This window comes from Galleria mellonella, unplaced genomic scaffold (assembly GCF_026898425.1).
Source record: "Galleria mellonella isolate WM207_F2 unplaced genomic scaffold, CSIRO_AGI_GalMel_v1 utg93, whole genome shotgun sequence".
NCBI classification, from domain to species: Eukaryota; Metazoa; Arthropoda; class Insecta; order Lepidoptera; family Pyralidae; genus Galleria; species Galleria mellonella.
In genome coordinates, this window is record NW_026442176.1 from 1,469,554 (window position 1) to 1,490,428 (window position 20,875).

Consider the following 20,875-nt stretch of genomic DNA (forward strand, 5'->3'; position numbering starts at 1 on the left):
TTTTGTAAAATTAGTCACGATAGGCTAACTGACCTACTTTCATCTTCACCTATTATCTCTCACTGGTGCCCCGGCACTGTTTATCAATAGCGTAAACGATGTTAACATTCCATTTTCAGCCATTAAAAAAAATCGACACGCTTACCTTTCGCAGAGTGCAGATTATAAAATTCAAATTATGCTTTATTCTAATTCTATGAAATTCAACGTTGCTAGGGGTACCAAAACTTATCGCCGCCTCACCAAATATTTATAAGAACAATATTTGAAAGGAAAAATAAAGGTTACAATTATTAAAATAAAATTTTTCATATTGCAATCAAGCGTTTATTAGCTTAAAAATAGAATTGACAATGTTTAATTAGCGAGATTCGGTGTCTTCGGTGCTGTCATTTTCATCTGACTCTTCCGATGCCTGTATAAACAATAATTATTATTGCTAATTTGCCATAATATAATATGAAATGTATACGAAAGTAATGAAATTAAAATTTCTAAATGCTCACGATGAAGTAGTCAATAAGTAGTATTAACATTTGTAGTTCAGATGAAACGGCGTAGAATAAATATTTCAGTGTGTTTAAAAAAAAACGACTTTTATCATGTCAAAACTTATAAGTAATGAGACCAACACTAATGACGGAACTAAACACTGTCGATTACAGAAATATGTTTTTTTTTGGCATGTAGAATGGAAATTATGCTGACCACCCACCTGATGGAAAGCGGTAATCGCCGCCTGTAGATATGACCAGCATCATGGATATTAGAGAATAATCTATTATGCCTATGGTACACCTAATGCGTTGCCATTACACAGGACTACAATGTTATGTAATTTCTCAGGTATAATCGAAATCGAAACACATATGCAAACGCAGCTGCTTTACGACAGATATACGACTGGTTCAGAGGTACTCATGCATACGACTTTTGTACAATATCCCCCTCTGGTGCATAACTATCAAAATCCAATTTGAATCCAGAATTTTTTAAATATTTGCTTAAGAATATTTTTACATCGATGATTGATCTATTTCAGGCCTCTCATAACTGGCAGGTAATTAATTACGTCACGATTAGTTTTTTTTTGTAGAACATAAACTTATTTACTAAGACCAATATTTACGATAAAAAAATTATAAAGAATGTAATATGTAATATTATAATTTTGTTACCGAGGTGTCTTCTTCATCTTTAGATGATGAATGGTTCAAAAGTGCAGCAAGTGAGTTGGACCTCCCTAAGTTATTCTTCTCTGGAGATTTCATTCTTCTTAAACTCTACACAACATAAAATATTAGTAGAATCATTAGTAGGTACATAAGTATTAGTTATGTCTGTATAGCTAGCTACTTATGGGGAAGGCTTATGTTCAGCAGTGGATGCAGTTAACGGCTGATATGATATGATAATTAGCTACCCTTATAAAGATACTTCACTGATCGACGACCCACCCGTTGAAGTATTTTCAATGCCTATATCTTTTTTCGTAGCATAAAAAACTTAATTTAGAATAAAAAAAAATATTTATAAATTTACAGAGAATAAATCTTTTACCATCGTATTTTCTTTTGAAGGCGATTGTTGGTTCATGAGGGAAGCTAACGATGAAGACCTTGCTGATATTCCAGTGTTCACTTGTTTCTCGGGAGACCTAAGTTTTCTTCTAAAGTTCTGTTTTGAAATTTATATGTATTGTAATAAAATTAATAGTTTTATAATAAATATACAGATAGTGTTGCCATTTATTTACCGTTGGTTCCTCTTGATCTGAAAGACCTGTAGTCAAACGCTTCATAAAAAAAGAAAACTTTAGTACTCGTATAAACATGTAATTATATCTCAATCACTTTCATAACTGGTCTCAAACAAATACGTCAAAAATAGTTCCAGCTATTCCAGACTTTTTTCTAACTCCGTTAGCTGTAGACAGATTTGGAAAATTCTTTTTTTATCTGAAAGGGAGCTTCTTACAAATAACTACAAAACTTAACTTACAAATTGGTCCCATAAATATTTTGTCAAAATTGGTTCAGTAGCTTTGTTTTTGAAACAAAATAATTGGTTTTGCGACAATTGTTTTTTTTTTTGTGGAACATAATTGATAATGTAGCTACTATGATATACTAAATAGTAAGTTCTTACCTCTAAATCTGCTTTATCATTAATGTCGTTGATTTGTTGGTACGCTACTGTAAGTAATTCTACAGCCTTCGAATGGAATGTCATCTCTATCATGACGAAGTCTGATAGAAGTGTCTTCAGTTGCTGGAGTTTGCGTCGCTCGAAGAATTCAGTTTGCTCGCTGAGTCCTTTAGCTGTTCGCGACATTTCTGCTGAGGCCTTCAGTAATTCAGATTCTGCATATGTCTGCATTTTAAAGAAGAACTGAATAAGTTATATATTGTTATATTTCTTTATTAATCAATGTAGCAGTTTACGTCGCATAGTGGCAAGTCAATATTTACATTATAATTTTTAAATTAATACAATAAATAATAAAAATGTTAATAACATTTAAAATATAAAATAAAAATAACTTTATAAATTAATTACAGTACATGCCAATATAATGATACCTACATGTCAATAATGATGACTACAAGTTATAAAATATGAATTGTCATACTTAATATTATGAACATCATTGATATATTTAGTAGTAGCCTGTCAAAGATATTAGAAGGAGCTCAGAAATATCTAGAGTCGGGTTAAATACATTTATTATAATTTTGTATGTTAGCACACTAGATTTATAACATTGATTTGGCTTTTGCTGTTATAATGTTGTTATTATTTTTATTTGTTATAAAAATAAACAATTAATTTTTAAGTTTCGAATCGTGATCTAATTTATCTTTAGATCAAGTTTGAGTTGATAGCAATTTTAAGTCTAGTTCTAGTCGACATTATAAGTAGGTATTAATTTTAGTTTATGATATTGGGATTCAATACATGGTGAGAGTTGACTATTTTATACGTTTATCACTATGGCAATGATCGACAAAATGCCTTTGACTGGATCTTCTTACCCTTCTGGGAAAGCTTTCATTAGATATACATTTTAAAATAGGTAGACAGAACATACAACTTGTTGCCTGTTAAATGGTTGTCTTTCCTTTGCTTTATCTAATACTTTCTTTCTTGCCAGTTCCTTTTCTCTAACATTCATCGTGTGTTTCAATTCTTCTCGTGCGTGTTTGCAAATGGCTTCATATTGACATAATTCTCCAACAACCTGTAAGAAAAAATAAATATTCAAAGTGTTACTTTTAGGAAATTTTAAGATGAAGTGGCCAATTTGGGTACGCCATATCTGCTGAGTTCTTTTACGAATACACAATATATCTATAGATCAAACTTAAGCTGCAAAAATTATCATTGATACCCATAATAAAATACTATACTGGTACCTATGATGTTTAGATAGATGATTAGATCTATCTATAAATACGTAGATATGGCAATACAATTAATAAGAGCCTGTGACTAATCTTCGGATTAATTTTAACTTACGAGGTTTGTCCGGAAAGTACGTATAAAAGTTTTTTAAAAATTTTATTTTACAATTATTCAGGTAAATCAATTTTATCCCCTTCAAAGTACTCCCCCTGTGACATAATGCACTTGTGCCAACGCCGTTTCCACTGTGAGAAGGCTCCTTGAAAGTCCTCTGGTTGTAGGTTTCTCAGCTGCCCCGTCGTAGCTTTTTTTATCTCATTTATGTCCCCCAAATGCCGCCCCCGAAGTACCAATTTGGTTTTTGGGAACAAGAAGAAGTCACACGGGGCCAAATCCGGCGAATAGGGGGGGTGTTCGGTCACCGTAATGGAATTTTTACTCAAAAACTCACGGACAACAAGAGAGGTGTGGGCAGGGGCGAACAGCGGTGTGTGGGAACGATCTTGGCGCAAATTTTTTTCATTTGAAGTTCGTTTCTTAGAATTTCGTGGACCACGGTTTTGCCCAAATTAAGCTCTTCAGCCACCTGTCTGACCGTTAAACGACGGTCCCCATTAACACAAGTTCGAATTCTTTCCACGTTTTCGTCGGAATGTGAAGTGGAAGGACGTCCTGAACGTGGGTCATCTTGAACGCTTTCTCGGCCCTCTCTGAATCTTTTTAGCCACTTGTGGACGGTTGGTTCCTTCACAGCATCATCCCCATAAACTGTTCTGAGATCGGCAAAAATTTCACGGCCATTCTTGCCGAGTTTCGAGAGAAACTTGATTACGACGCGCTGCTCTTCAACGGAAGCGGGCTCCATGCCGACGGGGTTTCGTTAAGAGGTAACTTCACAGATGGCGTGACAAGCCAGTTCGCACCGCACGGCGGTCAGACCAGAACTGAAGCATTGTTAGGGACATAAGGAAGGGGTCCTGCGCTTACCTGGCCTCCCCACTCCTCTTTCTCGCATTCCAGAACACTTTTATACGAACTTTCCGGACAGACCTCGTACATTAAACTTCAGATCATTAAATCATAATTGAGATTTATGAATATCATCTTATCGAACTACTGGGTATATAGACTCCCTTTTAAAGAGAAGAAACTTACTAATTGATTAGAAAGCTATCTAATTGGTATCAATATTTAGAATTTTCCCTAGTCACTTATGCTGTTGGGGATGAAAAGAGCGGTAGCACATCGCATAATAACTGCATCATCACACGCAGATGCAGATCATTATGTGCCTTTCTTTTATACTAATTATACATTAATAAACGTTACTTAACAGGACCTTTGCTTCCAGACGTTGAACTTCACAATTTCTGTATTCTTCTATGGCAGTTAATGTTATAGAGAGGTTTTCCAGACCGGTACTCAAAGATTTATTCACGATCTCGTTATTTGCGTAGTCTTTAAGAACCTTAGTAAGTTCATCTCCCATGTCGCGCAGTCTATAAATTATTTTATAATATTATTTATTTATATTTATTATTCATTATTGTTTTTGTTTATCTTAAGAATTAATAATATATAACAAAATTATTTTTATTATTCACTATTATGTTTTTACCACATAGGTGGAAAACAAGTATACAGCCCGTCTGATGGTAAACGGTCATTGTAGCCTATTAACGCCTGCAACACTTGGGGTGGCATGTGCGCGTTGCTGACCCTGAAGTAACCTTAATATACGCTTTTTGAAGAACCCCATATTGTAGTTATTAGGGAAAACCTCGGCAGGGAACTCATTCCACAGCCTGAGCGGTCTTGGGAGAAAATTCCTTTGAAACCATACTGTACGCGACCATTTAGGTTCAAGCGTGTGATGAATGCCCTGTCGATGGCGAACGGTGCCATAATAAAAGATTGCTGTGGGCTTTATTTCAAACAATTCCTAAGAACACAATCCATTATACAAACGGTAGAACACACAAAAGAAGACAAAGTCTTGCTTTAGATTTAAGGGCTCGACACCGCCTTGGAATTGTCGACAATTCTCCTTGCCCGTCTTTAAACTGAGTTAAGAGAACAAAGTTGGTATCGAAGTTAGTAATGGGGTTTAATTGACTTTGCTAGCAATACAATGTGTATTGCTAACCACGTGGAGGTCTTTTTTTTAATGAATGATAATGGAATAGTAACCCGGCCTACGCTCACGGTATACGCTGATGAGTCACCAGTGAGGGATGATAGGTGAGAATGAAAAGGCAGGTCAGTTACCCTATCGTGATGAATACACTTGGAATTCATCACGATGGTTTCCAGGGGGACTACGGGGAGGTCGACCTGTTAGGGTATATTGTTAGCAATGGGACTGATAATCCGCATTACTAACAGTCCCTTCCAAAGTGGAGGTCAAGTTGACCTACACGCGATTTTCCCTGGAAGCCATCGTGATTAATCGTAGTGTATACAGTAGTCTGTATACGTTGGCAAGGCACTAGTGATAGATGATAGGTGAAGATGAAGGCAGGTCAGTTGGGCCATCTAGAAGAATTTGACAAGAATTAACAACGATGGTTTCCAGAGGGAACCGCGTGGAGGTCGACCTGATAGGGTATATTGTTAGAAAAGGAGCTTTTAGAACTATTATCACCCATTAAAAAAAAAAAAACAAAAAAGTTCGTAGATGAGAGCAGTATTCCATGAGAAACCGGGTTTTGACTTGTACAATAAGTCTTTGTATCGAGGTGAGTTCTTAGGCCACTTGCTTTCCGTTATAAGCTGATATAATCACATTATCATCATATTTATCATTCCACGAGATACTTCTTGATCATATACATTTCTTTATAACGCTATCTATTGTCACTTTATTTATTTTACAAATGTCAATACCATATGGATAGAGCTCCTTTATAGTGTTTTGTGGATAAAGCTAGATGGCGCTATAAATAATTGTATATTTTCTTCCTACCTGTGACAGATGAAAATAACATTTTGAGTGAATGAAAGAAAAAATAGTAATTACCTAGTTTCTTTTTACTGAATAGCCTTAAAAAATTGTAACTTTATTTACGTACATAGTATTGTGTAAGGATTTGTAAGTAGGCATTTTCACAGTTACTAATAACAATACCATCTTTCTCTGCCCGAATTATTTAGTAGGTAGGTATTTTTTTTTTTTAAATATACTTAAAGATTACCTTGCTGTTTTTCTAGTGTAATCACCAAACGCAACGCATAATTCACCAAAGTTTTTCTCCACATTTGTAATACGGTCTTGTATAAACTTGGATTGTTGTTCATAACTCAGTGAATGAGGATTATCAGCACGAAACATATTAGAAGTAAATAGAAGAAAAAAACAGGTTAAGGTAGAAAAAAAATATGTAAATAGTAAACAGAAGCGTGGATATTTATTATGCTTTTGTATTAAATGTTTACATCCAGGTTGTCATGGTAATTATAAAAGTAGTTCAAGTGAGACAAGAAGCAGATAATACAGGTACCAGTTATATTTAAACTACAGCAAGCACTATTGTTTAATCTATGGTAACGCGTTTGTCACATGGAGGTACTGTCAGTATGTCATTTCTTGACAGTCATATTGTCATTAGTGTTGCCAGAATAGGTATTTTTTTAATAATTTTGGGTATAAATTTTCTGTTTGCGTAATTTCGGAGAAAAATAATTCTTGAAGAAATTTTTGTAGAAATGTGAAATAGACTTGAAGAAATCAGAGCAGATTTTTCGACAGTTTTGGTACTATAAATTATATATAAAATACATTACTGAAGGTAGCAAAACAGATGGGATAAGACAAGCAAGCTAAAAATAGAATCATTGTGACTTTTCATAAAATGTAGAGAAAAACGATATAAATCCAAGATTGAGTAAAAGTAAACGAAATTGTATCGATTTGGAGAAAAGTATTTGACATATGGTTAAAAATAAAAAATCGCAACTGGCGACCCTAGTTGTCAGTTTTGTTGATAGTTGACATTAATTTCCAGCTGTTTTCTTTCTTCTTAAATATTTCGATCAAAACATTAAAAATGAACGAGGAAATTGACGAATATGATATATATCATCAAGATTTCACTACAGTTTCAGATTGGGAAGTATTTATAGCACGTATAGAGGAAATTTTAAATGAGTGGAAATTGTCTAAATCGAATAAATCGAAACCTATTGAGTATACAAAGAAATGGGTGTGTAAAGTCGAAGAATTTAGTTTTCAAGGAGTAAAATTTGTGCTATCCTATCATACGCTAGAACACAGCTGCGACGTAGAAGGATCCCAAGAATCTGATAAATTTATTCGTCTAGAAATACAAAATGGCCTGTGGGAAGCGACATCTCGTTTTATGGAGGACAATGATGGTAGTCCTTTCCCTGTGTCTAATTGGTATGGCTTAAAGCGATATTTAATGTTGTGCCCTAGCATTCCACTCATTGACGGTAGTCTGATTAAAGTAATAATGAGTTCTGTCAATATTGCTTTTGCAAACGTTGATTGTAGTGTACCTTTGTTTGTAAAAATCAGAGAACACTGGCAGCAAAGCTACTTAGGATTCTATGAAGATAATGAGTACAAAACCAGTTTCGATACTATACATTTGAAGCGAATATCAAATCAATGTTCTCATCTTAGTGGGCTCATAAGTTTATTTAAATCAAAAATTGCCTCACCTGTGGCACTGGATACTGTTCTAGTTTCTGCTAAATATTCATATGAGTTGAAGGATTCAGAACCTTTTGTTTGGAAAAAGACTAACACTACAAATGAATTTTTATCTATAGATGGGTTTGATGTGAAGAAATTAACAGAGTTGCCGTTTGGTTCTGATAAAAATCCAATTAACAGTATACTACTAAATGCAATATGGCCAAGGTTTCGGGAATCTACAATTGTTGATTCTTCAACATTTTCCGATATTGATCCTATTATGGCACCAACTTGGACAATTACACTTAAAATGAGGGATAACATTCAATGTCAATTATCTGAAACTATTGCTAAGATGATGGATTTGTTAGATAACAACAATCTTCTTATGGATACATTAGGTTTGAGTAAAAGTTTAGGTCTTGTTAACCCCTTACATAAAATCACTGAAGCTCCTATAACAATTTCTAAACTTGTCAAAGCAGCTATTGGCCAAAGTTCAAACATACATGAGTTCAAAGGGCCCATAAGTGATGAGTTGTTAATGCCTCTGCTATATTATATATTTCCTGATGCTGTTGATGATGCTACTTTCAAGTATCCCTCACAATTAGAAGTTGAATTTAAACAGGTATGTCTTTAGCTCTTTTAATATTTAATATTATAACAATACCTTAGTATGACATTACAGGATACTGCTGTCTCCTCATAACACAAGTATTTTTAGGCTTCCTTTATCATGATGGCCATATGGTTTAGTATAGAATATTATATTGATTTCTCATCAGTGGATACATTTTAATCACCACAATTTAAGATAAACACTTTGCATTTCCTTTGAACAGATTAGCAGACAATTTACACTTCATAATGTTGTTGAGATAAAAATTATGATTTCTATTGATAAAATAAGAGAAGGTTCTCTGGTTACCTGAACTCGGTTACAAAGATGTTCTAATTTATGAATATTAGGCTAAAAATTAATCATTCTTCACAGTTTCTTTCAACATTATTGTGTGAAATTGTGATATTGAATCAAATAACTTTTTTATATCAATTTATTTTTAATAAATTGAAATGATAACTATTTTTTGTTTTTAAATATGATTCTCTTGTAAAACATGTTGGGAGTCATGCAATGTTTTTTTTTGAGGAATAACAAATATAAATAATTGAAAATCAATGCAAGGGAAAATATTAAAAAATAGAAATATATTCATTTCCAGGCAGATAGCAGTGAACCAAAATTATGTAGTTACATTAAGACAAGCCCTGAGGGTGGTCTAGTGTGGAGGATGTCAGTAACTGCCGCACGGCTGTATGACGCAGGAGGTCTGCTCTACTTAGCTCACCTTTGGTATGAATTCACACAAGAATTACAGTATAGATGGGAGCACCGTATATTAGTGCCTGGGTGAGTGCATTACATTTATTATAATTTTATTAGACAAACAAAATTTTTTTTCATTTATAATAAATAAATATATATATATATATATATATTTATATATTTCTATATTTCTATATTTCTATCATATGTCTCTAATATACTAATTTATAAGAAATATGACATGCTAAGATATTAAAGGATCATACTTGTATAGATATGGTATCTGTTTATCAGTGGAATTACAGGGCACAGAGGTATAAAAAATTTGTTCCTTGAAACAGTAATGTATGAGGAGAACTGTTCTAATGTTGGTGTTACTCTGTATCTTCTTTTTATGATATTCATGATGCTGTTGTGTTTATAGGACTACTTACCTATTATCCTACCTTTATTATCTCCTTTTATCGGTTAGGCTGTCAAATAATTTGATATTTTAAATAGTATAAAAAAAAATGGATATTTAACATTATTAACATTTATTGTAATATATAATTATTTAAATTATGAACTACATTTTATTATATAACTTTTATACAAATATGAACCTGTACATTTGTCTAAATTGACATTTATTTAAAAAATAGCACCATTTGGATTGCGCTTCTGTTGCATTTGGTTTAACATTTTAATCTAATTAAGTACTTAATATTTACGTAATTTATCTATCTAATATGTACAATCTTATTTAACTATTTATTATAATAAAGTGTAAATTATTATTTTTAAAATATGTACAAAATATTTTGTTGCCATTTTGTTGATATTTATGAAAATAAATTTTAAAATCATTTATATAATTGACAACTAACAAAATTTTTTCTTAATATTTTCGAAAATTTGCAACTTATATGAAAAATAATTGTGACTAGTTTTCACTAACCAAATTATGAAAAATATGTCTACATGGTATGGAATGTCAGGTTTGAAACTTGAGTTATTTAGTATTTTTGAGTATAACATATAATAGTATTAATATAATTATTTATTCTTTTAACCATTTATAATCAATTTTTGAGCTATCCTCTCATTTTGATTAATGAATGAGAGTAAACTTACTTTATTTCCGACCTTGTTTTTACAATAATAATTCTTGACAATGTCTCACTCTTCATCGTCTATACAGTATCGCGATATTTAGTAGTAAAGTACTTTATACACTTAGACATTACTGCTGACTTTGCAGTAATAGGTAGTTATAGCTTTTTAACATCCGCCTCTGTTATACTTCTTGCGGCTGGAACGGTGGCAATGATAGTGCAAAGTCGTTTGCGGGCGGGTTTTATGCACACACGATAATGTACAAGTCTTGATGACTGTCTGTGACGGCGAGCAGCGTGCGCGCGACGTCATTTCTCCCCGCGCCGTGCTTCTTGCACGCTATAATGGCACCAGGCCGCCTCGTGTCGTGGGGTTTCGCGCCATGTAAATATCCATATCGTGGTCCGTCCAGTTATCAGAAGTGTCGCAATAGCCCATTCCTATAGAGCCTACACTATACCGACTGGCAGGGCGTGATCGCGACCGTGGCCGTCGTCGAGACCCCGATGTTCCACCGGTTGCACCACCAGCTGCACCGCTAAGCGATAGTCGAGAGGCTCGTTCTGATGCAGCTCCAAGAGACTGACGAGACTGTCGAAGATCTGTAATGGGCAATATGTTATTTCAGCTGTGGGCTCACTAACAATTTCATCGATCTAGCGACTATAAATTGCTATCTCTACAGGCGGAGGCAGATGATATGAAATAGAATCTATACATGTTACTACTGAACTACTACTACTTGATTTTACATAGTTATTTACTAATTTTCCTTCTAGGATATATCTTTTTTTAAAGGAATAAAGAGAATTTTATATAATTTCAAATATATCATAATAATGTTCTGCTAACCAGCACGGTTCTGAAGTAAATAATTGGAGAAAATATTTATCACACAATGTATTTGAAATAGTGTTCAATTAGTTCACTCACCTGTTCTCGATCCTAATAAGCTGCCAGGATAACCGGGTATACCGTAGCGGCCAGATTGCGAATAGCTGTGCTGTGATTGGCCATCGGCAAGGGAGCGTGTTCGGCCTGGCCGGCCTGGTAGTGGGTCGGGATGAGTTGGTTCGGTATAAGTACGTGCTCGCGGTATTGATCGTGCGCTGTAAGCGGACACTTGATCCCACTCACGCTGCTTTCCAAAAGCGCCGAGTGTTGCTAACGATGACAGTGGTCCATTGGGGCTCGGTGTGCCAGTGAGTCCACCGCAACATGCATTGGGAAGCTTCTCAGGTGCTTGTGTGTGTAATCTATGCACAGTACGAGATCTCCGTCGTGATGCAGCTGCGAAAACAAGTACGGCAACGACTATCGTGCCGCAAATGGCAGCACTAGCCGCTATTGTAATTTTGTCCATGTTAGAAGCGGCGGCAGACACGGTTCGCACTTCACGACATTGTGAGTATGGTACGGTTTCGGGGCTTACGTGAACCTCCTCCAAGGAGATCACGCAGACTACGATACATTCCTGAAAATAGAAGAGTCGACTTGAAGAAATTTTATTATTATTTTGGAACTGAAGTCATACTCGATGCAAGCATCTCAATTTATACATATAAACATTTAAGTAGGTATGCCACTAATATTATTGACGTGATGATAATATATTAATAGCAAACACTACACACTAATTTCTTATGAAAACATGTACTTTTAATTTTTTAAATTTTCGCCAGTGATTTTATTACACGAACTTCGAATTTACATATCTATAGCTTAAGTCAAATTGTTATTTTTTTTTTAAATTGACATGCAAAATATTGTATTCTATCTGGGGTGCCTTAGAATGCTATAGCTTTTTTTCATTATATCATCCATAATTATATTTCGTAGTATTTTATAGATCATGTTAATCGTTAATTGTCCACAGTTGAACATAGGCTTTTCCCATAAACTGCCGTAAGGAACGGTTCCGGGCCACCTGCATCCATTGACTCTATGCAATGAGGTCATCGTTCTATCTACTGGAGATCGTCCTACACTGCATTTGCCTGTAAGGGGTCGCCAGTTAAGAACCTTTCTTCGCAATCGGTCGTCGGTTCCTCGAGCTATGTGACCAGCCCGTTGTCACTTCAGTTTTCTTATTCTTCGGGCTATGTCGGTTACTTTGGTTCTTTTGCGGATATCTTCGTTTCGGATTCTATCACGCAAAGAAACTTCGAACATAGCCATAGCTCTCTCTATAGCTTACAAAGTAATTTAAAGCTTTAGGCAACCATGTAGGACTACGATTTGTTTTAGTAAATCATCATTAGCAACATGCACTGGTTAAAGACCTTTGTCTTTAAACTCTGACGTATCTCGAATTAATTATTTTAGAGATTAATAATAATAATCAAATAATTAGAATTAAGAGCATCTTTAAATGTCATAAGTATAAAAATATTATTTTACAAGAATTATTAGAATAGATATGTGATATTTATACCTGAGATGGAACGTTTTTGATTTTGAATTCCCTTTCACTGGCCTCCAAAGGTGGACCTTGTTTGAAACTTTTGTCTCCAAAGAGTCGATAAACAACACGAAAGCCAAGAATGTTCGCTACATCAGAATCCCATTGAATAATAACTGCATTATCTTGTCTGTAAGCATTTTTCACTATAACTTCATTTGAATCGTCTATTTTAGGTTTTTGTTGAGGAAAATTCATAATGATTGGAGGCTTTTGATTCGGTGCATGACGCCAATTTGGGGCGGCGGGTCTTACGGGAGGAATACGAGTTGTTCGTATGGTACTGAAAGTAGCGGGTTGTGTAACATTTGATTTGGTAGTTAATTCATTGTTCCTAGTTACTACAGAGTTACTCGTTACAGGCGTTGTTGAACTAACTACAGTTTCTTTGGGAGAACTTGTAGAGGTAGTAGTAGTAGTAGTACTAGTCTTTAATTCGATATTTTCTTTTATTTCCTTCGTAGACAATTTTTCCGGAGCGGTAGTTGTTTCAGATTCACACACCAATTCGTTCGGTTCGAAACTGTAAAATCCACGTTCCCGAAAATGTGGAGGATTACCACAAAACTGAGGATTTCTTTCACGAGATGTAACTTGTAGTTCACCATTGCGAATCCATTCGATTATCCATCGTAAACGACAATCACAATTCAAAAACCTGCCGCCCAAGCTAAGTCCACGTAGTGTTTGGTTAAGGTGTGTGAAAGATTCAACTGGCACTGTTGCTAGTGGATTTCCATCTAATGCCAACAATGTTATTGATGGATTTTTCAGAAACGCATCAGGAGGAAGTTTATTTAATAAATTGAACCCAATATCTAAAACTCTTAAATCAGTTAATGTTCCAATTGCCGCAGTTGGAAACTCAGGCAATAGATTGTTTAACAGGCTTAATGAAGTTAACGTGATTTTTATTCCTGCAAAAGCGTCTTCTTTTAAATTGACTATTAAATTTCTTTCCAAATTAAGAGCTGTCAGTGAATCTAAACCTTCAAAAGTTCGAACTCCATCAGGGCCGGGCAGTTCTCTTATACTGTTCTGTGATAAATCGAGAAATGCTAAATTTCGAAGTCCTCTAATACATTCAGGTACAACTTTTTGTTTGGTTCCTTTCAGGTTTAAATTTTTTAATGAATTTTCCAATCCGGAAAGAGCATGTGCTTCTAAGGTTATATTATTATCGGATATCTTTAGTGTAGTCAATTTACGAAGTGTATTAAACGCGTAATTTTCTATATGCGTTATACGATTTTTAGATATATCTAACAGAGACAGATTAGTTAATGTTTTAAAAGCTTTAACTGGAACTTCTGTCAGTTCGTTATCCTGGAGATTTAAATTCTTTAAATATATAGTTTGTCCTTTAAATGCATCGTCTTCTATTTTTTTAATTTTACACGCAGATATTTGAAGATTATGAATTTTAAGATGTCCGAACATGTCGTTTCTAAGAATGGGAATTGTTGAATTATTTATATACAGGAGGTCTAACGAAATACTTCGAGCACTCGAATTTAATGCTGCTAGGAGTCCAAAAAAGTCAACCTGCAATTAAAAATAACGAAAAAAGATTAATTTAGATATTTATAATACAGATAATGTATTAAAAATGATACTTATTTAATATGTTTTTTTATATTATACCTGTTCACATTGGACTGACAAATCTCTTGCTAAATTAAGTGCACAAACACATGCAGTTTGTAAGGCTGGAGCACCTTCCCAAGGGCATTCTCCTTTGACGGATTGTAGTGTTGCTAAGACAAGTCCGGTGAGCAACCAGGGCCTCAAACGGGGCCGCGTACGTAACTGCAAAAAATATTCTGTAATTACTGAAAATATATTGAAACTGTATATTTGAAAATATAAAGAAATGTATTCTTTTAAATACAGCAATGTTTAAGTACACGGCCTTCATCACAGAACTGTTTTCTATCCTGCTATTGATGTGGAAGTTCTTAATTGGAAATAATATGTATCCGCCTTAAAATTATTATTTCAATTAGTTCTTCGCTTGTTCACATTTATCTTTATTTTTTTTTATAGCTATAGCGCGAGTTCTGTACACAGCAGTTACAAAATAAGCTATTTTTTTTAATACTAACGATGAAAAATAATATTAATACAATAATATTTAAAATTGACGATTCTATTTGTTAATGGCTTGAGCATTAAATGTAAGACAAGTTACGTAAATTCCATCGTATCATGCTCACGTGTCCAACTGTCATAGTTTACCGTTAAACTGTACTACGGTATTTTTAGTGGAGCAAGCTAAGTTTGATGGCCACTTGTATGATACAAAGCTGCAAATGACAGTTCACTTATGAACGACAATCAACCGGAGCATAGACCGTACGACGAGAGTAGTGCAGCGTAGCCGCCACGGGCTACTAGCCCGGAAAACTGGCTTTCCCTGCACCACTAGTGGTAGTCGTAATGGGTGTCTATTGTTAACGAACCGTATAATATTTTCAAATTGCACCTTCTTACAGCAACATTAGAGAGTACTTAATATGAAATTACGTTAACTAATTCGGTAATATATTCATGCAAGTGTGGGTATAAAATTTAATAGAGATAATCTAAATATGCGCAAACGGTTAATACATAATCTCAATACGCCAACACCCACATTGTTCATTCAAATGATACCATTTTGTTCTATGTGAAACTAGATAACGAACAGCTTGATTCAATCGCAGTACAATTCTTCTGTTGGTCTTATAGTTTTTCGTGATATTATAAGCCTTTACAATTTCTCGTGACCTCTCGTTTATCCAACAAGAGATTCCTAATTATGAAAAGGTTATGTCATCTAAGTAAATATTTACCCGAATGGATGGTAAATGTTGTGGCTGATGTAATCAATCGCTTATAACATATATCAGGATCGAATTACCACTGGTGTTTACAGTTAATGCGAATGTATTATTGTGTATATACGGGTGTTTTTGTAATTTATAAATTCCATTATTCACAATGGTTCTATTGCAAATATTAAATACTTACATACTTTCTCTAACAGCAGAGGCCAAATCATAAAAGATCATCGTTTCACGTCAAGTTGTTTGATTGGCCTCATAAGTCAACGTAAAACTATACAGGATTAGGTACGTGTCATAGTAATGAGTGAAATTTTTCAAAATCTCCACGTCATTCATTAAATCGCGCCTGTTTGTGCCTACAACGTGGTTGCGGTTGCCGCGTAAGATTGTGACACTGGCCCATTTACATGAGTTAACAGTCATCCGATTTCGCTGTTAACGGTACTTGACGTTGGCCAGCCAAGGAATGTACGAGCTGATTCACTTTCGCTTAAACCTTGCCTCCGTAGATGCCAGTTGAATCCAGCTTTAATTTTATACACTTTATTGCTGTTAAGTTCCTCAACACATTTCTTTGAGTTTTCTATTATTTGTATCTCTAATTTGATTTCTAAGTAAAATGTGTAAAAAAATTTATACTCGTACTAATGATAGAAATTCAACCATTAACAGGGATGGAATCTCTATTAGTGACAGTATCTACGTTGTAAATAATGCTTAAACGCATTGTAATAATAGCGGAACTTATTAAAATAATATTAATCCTGTAAATAGCGAAATAGACTTCCACAAAATTTTATCATCAGTGAGTAATATTACCTATGCTTTTGTCTATCTACTCGTGCGAAATCGGGCTAGATCGCTAGTAATTTTATAAATAATAACATATAAACGTAGATTAATTATATTTATTTTATTTCAGTATGTTAATTGTGACAGATATTTATGTATATATGGTAAATGTAATAAGCGGTAATAAGGGGAACGAAGCAAAATACATCAGTGTAAGAAAAGGAAAAGTGGGGAAAAGACAATATATTCTCTTACTATATTTCCTTAGCGTGATAACAGTTGGCCGAAATTGGGAGAGATTAGTATTAGTATGATAAATTTTGTCGTGATAAAATTAAGAACTGTAAAGATCAAGAATTATTACGCCATCAGTAAGTATCTGTGGCAATTTACCGTTGTTGATTGGGTTCGTGTCCCTATAACGTGAATGGCTACGCACATAATTTTATGGCTCGTACGCTGTCGGAAGTAAACTTTTTGTTATTACTACAAGTATCACGTACAATGTTGTGTAAGTTACGAGTGCTAATCGGATGTAATATACAATTGTTTTATAATTGTATGCCATAACTGTTCGATGTTTATTATAGACACCGAATCGACAAAATGGAGTTATGATATTTTATCTTTTATCGTTTTAAGTAACAGCTTTTTGTATGATCTGTTAAATGAACTGGGCGCTGTTTTATGTTGTTCTCCAGTTTCAATGGGAAATAAGGTCTCATGTCAAATTATCCAAAACTAGCAACCAGGATCTTAAATACATGGGTAAAGATGATATAAATGATTGAAAGACTATACTAATATAATAACTAATATAATAAATTGTGTAATTTTTGTTATAAACATACGAGTAATAGGTAAATAAAAAATTTGCATTTTTAATACGTTTATCTACGTATAGACTTAACTTGAATTCCCAAAACGTCGGAATGGAATGTTCGCTTGATTACATTATAGTGGACGTATCAAAGTAAATGCAAAGTTCCAAACTTGGATATTAAGAAACTTGCGTTTGATGAAACTAGTTGTTTACAAGAACTATGAACTATCTTCACTTGTGATTATTGTTGTGTTCCTGTTGAAACTTGACTAAGCTATTTATTTTTTGGTTACAGTCATGCACTGTTTAAACGGTCTGTAGCTATAGGATAAAATGTTCTGTGCAATTTCTGACATTTCGTTAGTGAACGATGATGGAAATCTCTGTGCGTAATTTGATGTTTTTTAGGATTCTATTGTGTCTAATAGCATAATATTCTAGTAAGCTTTTTTGTTTTTTTTTTAGAGAATGTCAATCACTGTTTCATAACCTGTGACCGTCGAGTATAACATTCTTAGTAATCCTGGCCTTTCCTTTTAGATGTTGCGAGAGATGTCTGTGCAAAATTTAATATTTCCGCTAATATATAATTATTGTTTTGTTTTTTTGTATTATATTGTATTTTTTTTTATTTTGTACAGAGGTTGTCAACTTCCCTGCTATCTGCTGCGATCTGACCTCACCCTCTCTTAAATACCCGTCAACACTCAAACTCTATTTTTTAGTACTTGTTGTAACGCACACATTGCCATATGTAAAGACTACTTGTTGACAGGCATGAATCGTGATCTTTTCACTCGATTTCAAAAAGAAGGAGGTTCTCAATTCGGTTGTAGGATGTGTCAGGAGCGTAGTATTATAATATACCTGTGTTAGTTTTGATTTGAGTTAATTCACAATCTTGCCGATAGATGTCGCTAGTATGAAGCTAAACGTCGCTATGATTTTGTTGCTTCAGTGTTTATAATATTGGAAGAATAGAGTTTACAAGACGATCTTTCTAAAGGTTTTAAATGGAGTATGATGATCGGTTTCTTCACACGTGTGTGTGATGTCCGCCACCGAAATGTTACGCTTTGGCGGGCTAAATTCCTTCTGACTCCACCACTTTTGGAAAGATCAGTTTTTCTTTTATTATTTTCATCATTTAAAATTTAATTCTTCAATAAGTAAACTGAATTTTAGTTTGTTGTGCATTGTTAAATTTTATATGGTTGGGCAGTTTATTTCATTAATTTTAAAATTAAATGTTTATATATTTTTATTTAATAATTAAAACGCCCGTTGTACTCGGTTCGCACTCGTGAATTTTTCTATCGTCTAATCTGTATAGTACAGAAAAATGTATTGTTCTTCTCGGTAGGTTTACATGAATAAAAATGTACGGTATTACTGAATTAATAAGAAATTGATTTATTGATTGATAATAATAAAAAAATAAAAGTTAATCCAGTTCTACCATTTAAATATTAATTATATATATATATATATATATATATATATATATATATATATATATATATATATAAAAGAAAAATATATGTATACAAACATATACTTTTCTATAGTTCCTAAACTAAGCAGAGCTTGTGTTATGGATACTAAACAACTGTCTATAGTAAAACTAATGTTTCTATTGTGTGAGGACCGAATCCGTAGCCATTGGAATTTTAACTATTTTGATAAATTGGTATTACGAAGGTCATCAATTTATATTTTAGAGAGTTGAGTATTTGATCATTAATTATTTATAACCGGTATGTATAAGTGTGGCTTCTATTGATGTTATTGGCGCACGTATGGGGAGGGGTGCAGCGTGTTTGGGATTCTTTGCACGTTTGCGTATTACCCACGTAAAGCGTAGATGTGCAGCTATGGCTTTTATTTTGAGAGATTATATATAATACTTGATGACATAAAGTAATAGATTTCTTCGTATGTAGGCAACTTTATACCACCGCAAACGAAATCATACTGTCATTTACAATTGACTTTTTTATGTTTGTTACCTCATAACTCCTTTAGTTGTAAAATGATTTGGACAATTCTTTTTTCTCTAAAAAGAGATAAAGGTTGGTCCTATAGAAATTTTATCAAAATCGGCTCAGTAGTTTAATATTTAAATCAAAATAACTGGTTTTGTCGTGATGTATGGAGGGCTCAAATTTTTGTTTTAAATGCGTTCATTTCATGGCCTCTCATGGTTAAAGGTCTTGGATAGTCCCAAAACCTATCGAGCGTGTTTGTTAGTATAAAAATATTTGCAAATAAAAGCAGGCGTCAAAGATTTTATTTTGAAGTTTGTTTACAAAGCTGCCACTGTGCACTTTGAACTATGGTTCAGTAATAATAATGTTAGCGCATTATCTAAAATAGTCTCGTAGTTTCTTGACAATGCCTGAGTACCTAATCTATAGTAATATGTGTATCGCATTATATTAAATATAATTGCACTAACTCATATATCGTCGTTACAGTTTTCCGAGCAATTTCAATGATTCAATAACAATCGTTATCTTGTTTTACGATGGTGAAAGTATAGTAAACATACGCAAGTGGAACTAAAGAAATCGACATATATTTAAGAGTAATGAGGCCTATCCTATTATAAGACGGTGAAGTTATTATTTATTTGATAAAGATAAGAAGTTATTGATCGTTATAATGTTTAGTCTGTTTACGCGACAACCCAAAAAAGATAGTTTTGTTTTTAACATTCGATTCATGTAGCCAAAAAAGTTTTCTTGGAAACCTTAGGTTATAAAATGGACCTCTATTTTGCAAGTTAATGTTTTTAAACAATAGCTGTTATTCTGTGCATTGATAGATCAGTTGCCTCTACAGGACAAGTCTTTTCATACAAATCTTTTTCAAGTGTGTGTGTGTGTGTGTGTGGGGATTGTCAAATTCATAACTAAATTAAAAAAGATTGAATAGTACTGATAAGACCCTCGGAGCCGAAGTAGACTAAAACTTAAGAATATCTGGTTTAAAAAAATATTATGCTTATACAATACAAATATTTGTTGATTTAAAAAAAACTGTTTAATACATCAGTTAGTAACAAATGTTATTAAGATTATTTGAAGTATTGTCTAACGGCAAAGTAAAGACGATATCTAAACCATAAAATCGTTTACGCTCGATAGCAATTAGAGTTTTTTTAAACGTGTTTGGTATGTATTGACAAATAAACAAGTACACTTACATACCGATCTTACGTAGATATTTGCCTCACATTGTGTAAATATTTGAATCTAGACTTAGCGGAATCGCGTATTTATATATAGATTTTGTTTATTTAATATGAGACTAAAACGGGAGTATAGGAGGAAGGTACTGTTAGTAATACCCTCTCAGGTTGGCCTCCACGTGTTCCCCCTGATAACCGTCGTGCTGAATTCTAGATGTAGTCATCGCGGTGGGCTAACTGATCTGCCTTTTTATTCTCACCGATCTTCCCTCACTGATACCCCGC

At 33.8% G+C, this 20,875-nt stretch overlaps 3 protein-coding genes across 4 annotated transcripts in view; 1 reads left to right on the forward strand and 2 right to left on the reverse strand.

Annotated features, from left to right (window-relative positions):
* Nucleotides 1–304: 304 nt before the first annotated feature.
* Nucleotides 305–6,874, reverse strand: LOC113517041 (CBY1-interacting BAR domain-containing protein 1). 2 transcript variants are annotated; one of them, XM_031908057.2, is made up of 8 exons: nt 6,600–6,874; nt 4,745–4,904; nt 3,092–3,241; nt 2,149–2,373; nt 1,757–1,795; nt 1,561–1,677; nt 1,179–1,283; nt 305–415 (listed from the first exon to the last, which is right to left on the reverse strand). In XM_031908057.2, exons 1-8 carry the CDS (start codon nt 6,734–6,736, stop codon nt 362–364), a joined length of 987 nt encoding a protein of 328 aa, XP_031763917.2. In that variant the 5' UTR covers nt 6,737–6,874; the 3' UTR covers nt 305–361. The 2 variants fall into 2 exon arrangements, with proteins under 2 accessions (XP_031763917.2, XP_026757359.2); XM_026901558.2 differs by lacking the exon at nt 1,757–1,795 and having other exon boundaries at nt 6,600–6,873.
* A 491-nt stretch (nt 6,875–7,365) lies between these two features.
* LOC113516929 (rab3 GTPase-activating protein catalytic subunit) overlaps nt 7,366–20,875 on the forward strand; it is a 44,304-nt gene continuing 30,794 nt past the window's right edge. The window contains exons 1-2 of the mRNA XM_026901433.3: nt 7,366–8,696; nt 9,292–9,479. Coding sequence (XP_026757234.2) covers nt 7,452–8,696; nt 9,292–9,479 — 1,433 coding nt within the window. The 5' untranslated portion in view covers nt 7,366–7,451. The remainder of the gene's footprint in view (nt 8,697–9,291; nt 9,480–20,875) is intronic.
* Nucleotides 10,833–20,875, reverse strand: part of LOC116412766 (leucine-rich repeats and immunoglobulin-like domains protein 1) — a 38,236-nt gene continuing 28,193 nt past the window's right edge. Inside the window, exons 2-5 of the mRNA XM_031907824.2 lie at nt 14,599–14,763; nt 12,928–14,499; nt 11,427–11,967; nt 10,833–11,095 (exon numbers count right to left, since the gene is read on the reverse strand). Of these exons, the coding sequence (XP_031763684.2) occupies nt 10,833–11,095; nt 11,427–11,967; nt 12,928–14,499; nt 14,599–14,763 (2,541 nt within the window). The remainder of the gene's footprint in view (nt 11,096–11,426; nt 11,968–12,927; nt 14,500–14,598; nt 14,764–20,875) is intronic.

Bases quoted from the DNA above. Each gene is read 5' to 3' on its own strand.
- LOC113517041 (XM_031908057.2), bottom strand. From the start codon at position 6,736: ATGTTTCGTGCTGATAATCCTCATTCACTGAGTTATGAACAACAATCC. The intron at 4,905-6,599 runs GTAATCTTTAAG...AATAATTTATAG, and splicing joins TACACTAGAAAAACAGCAAG to ACTGCGCGACATGGGAGATG. The intron at 416-1,178 runs GTAACAAAATTA...TTGTTTATACAG, and splicing joins AAGATGAAGAAGACACCTCG to GCATCGGAAGAGTCAGATGA.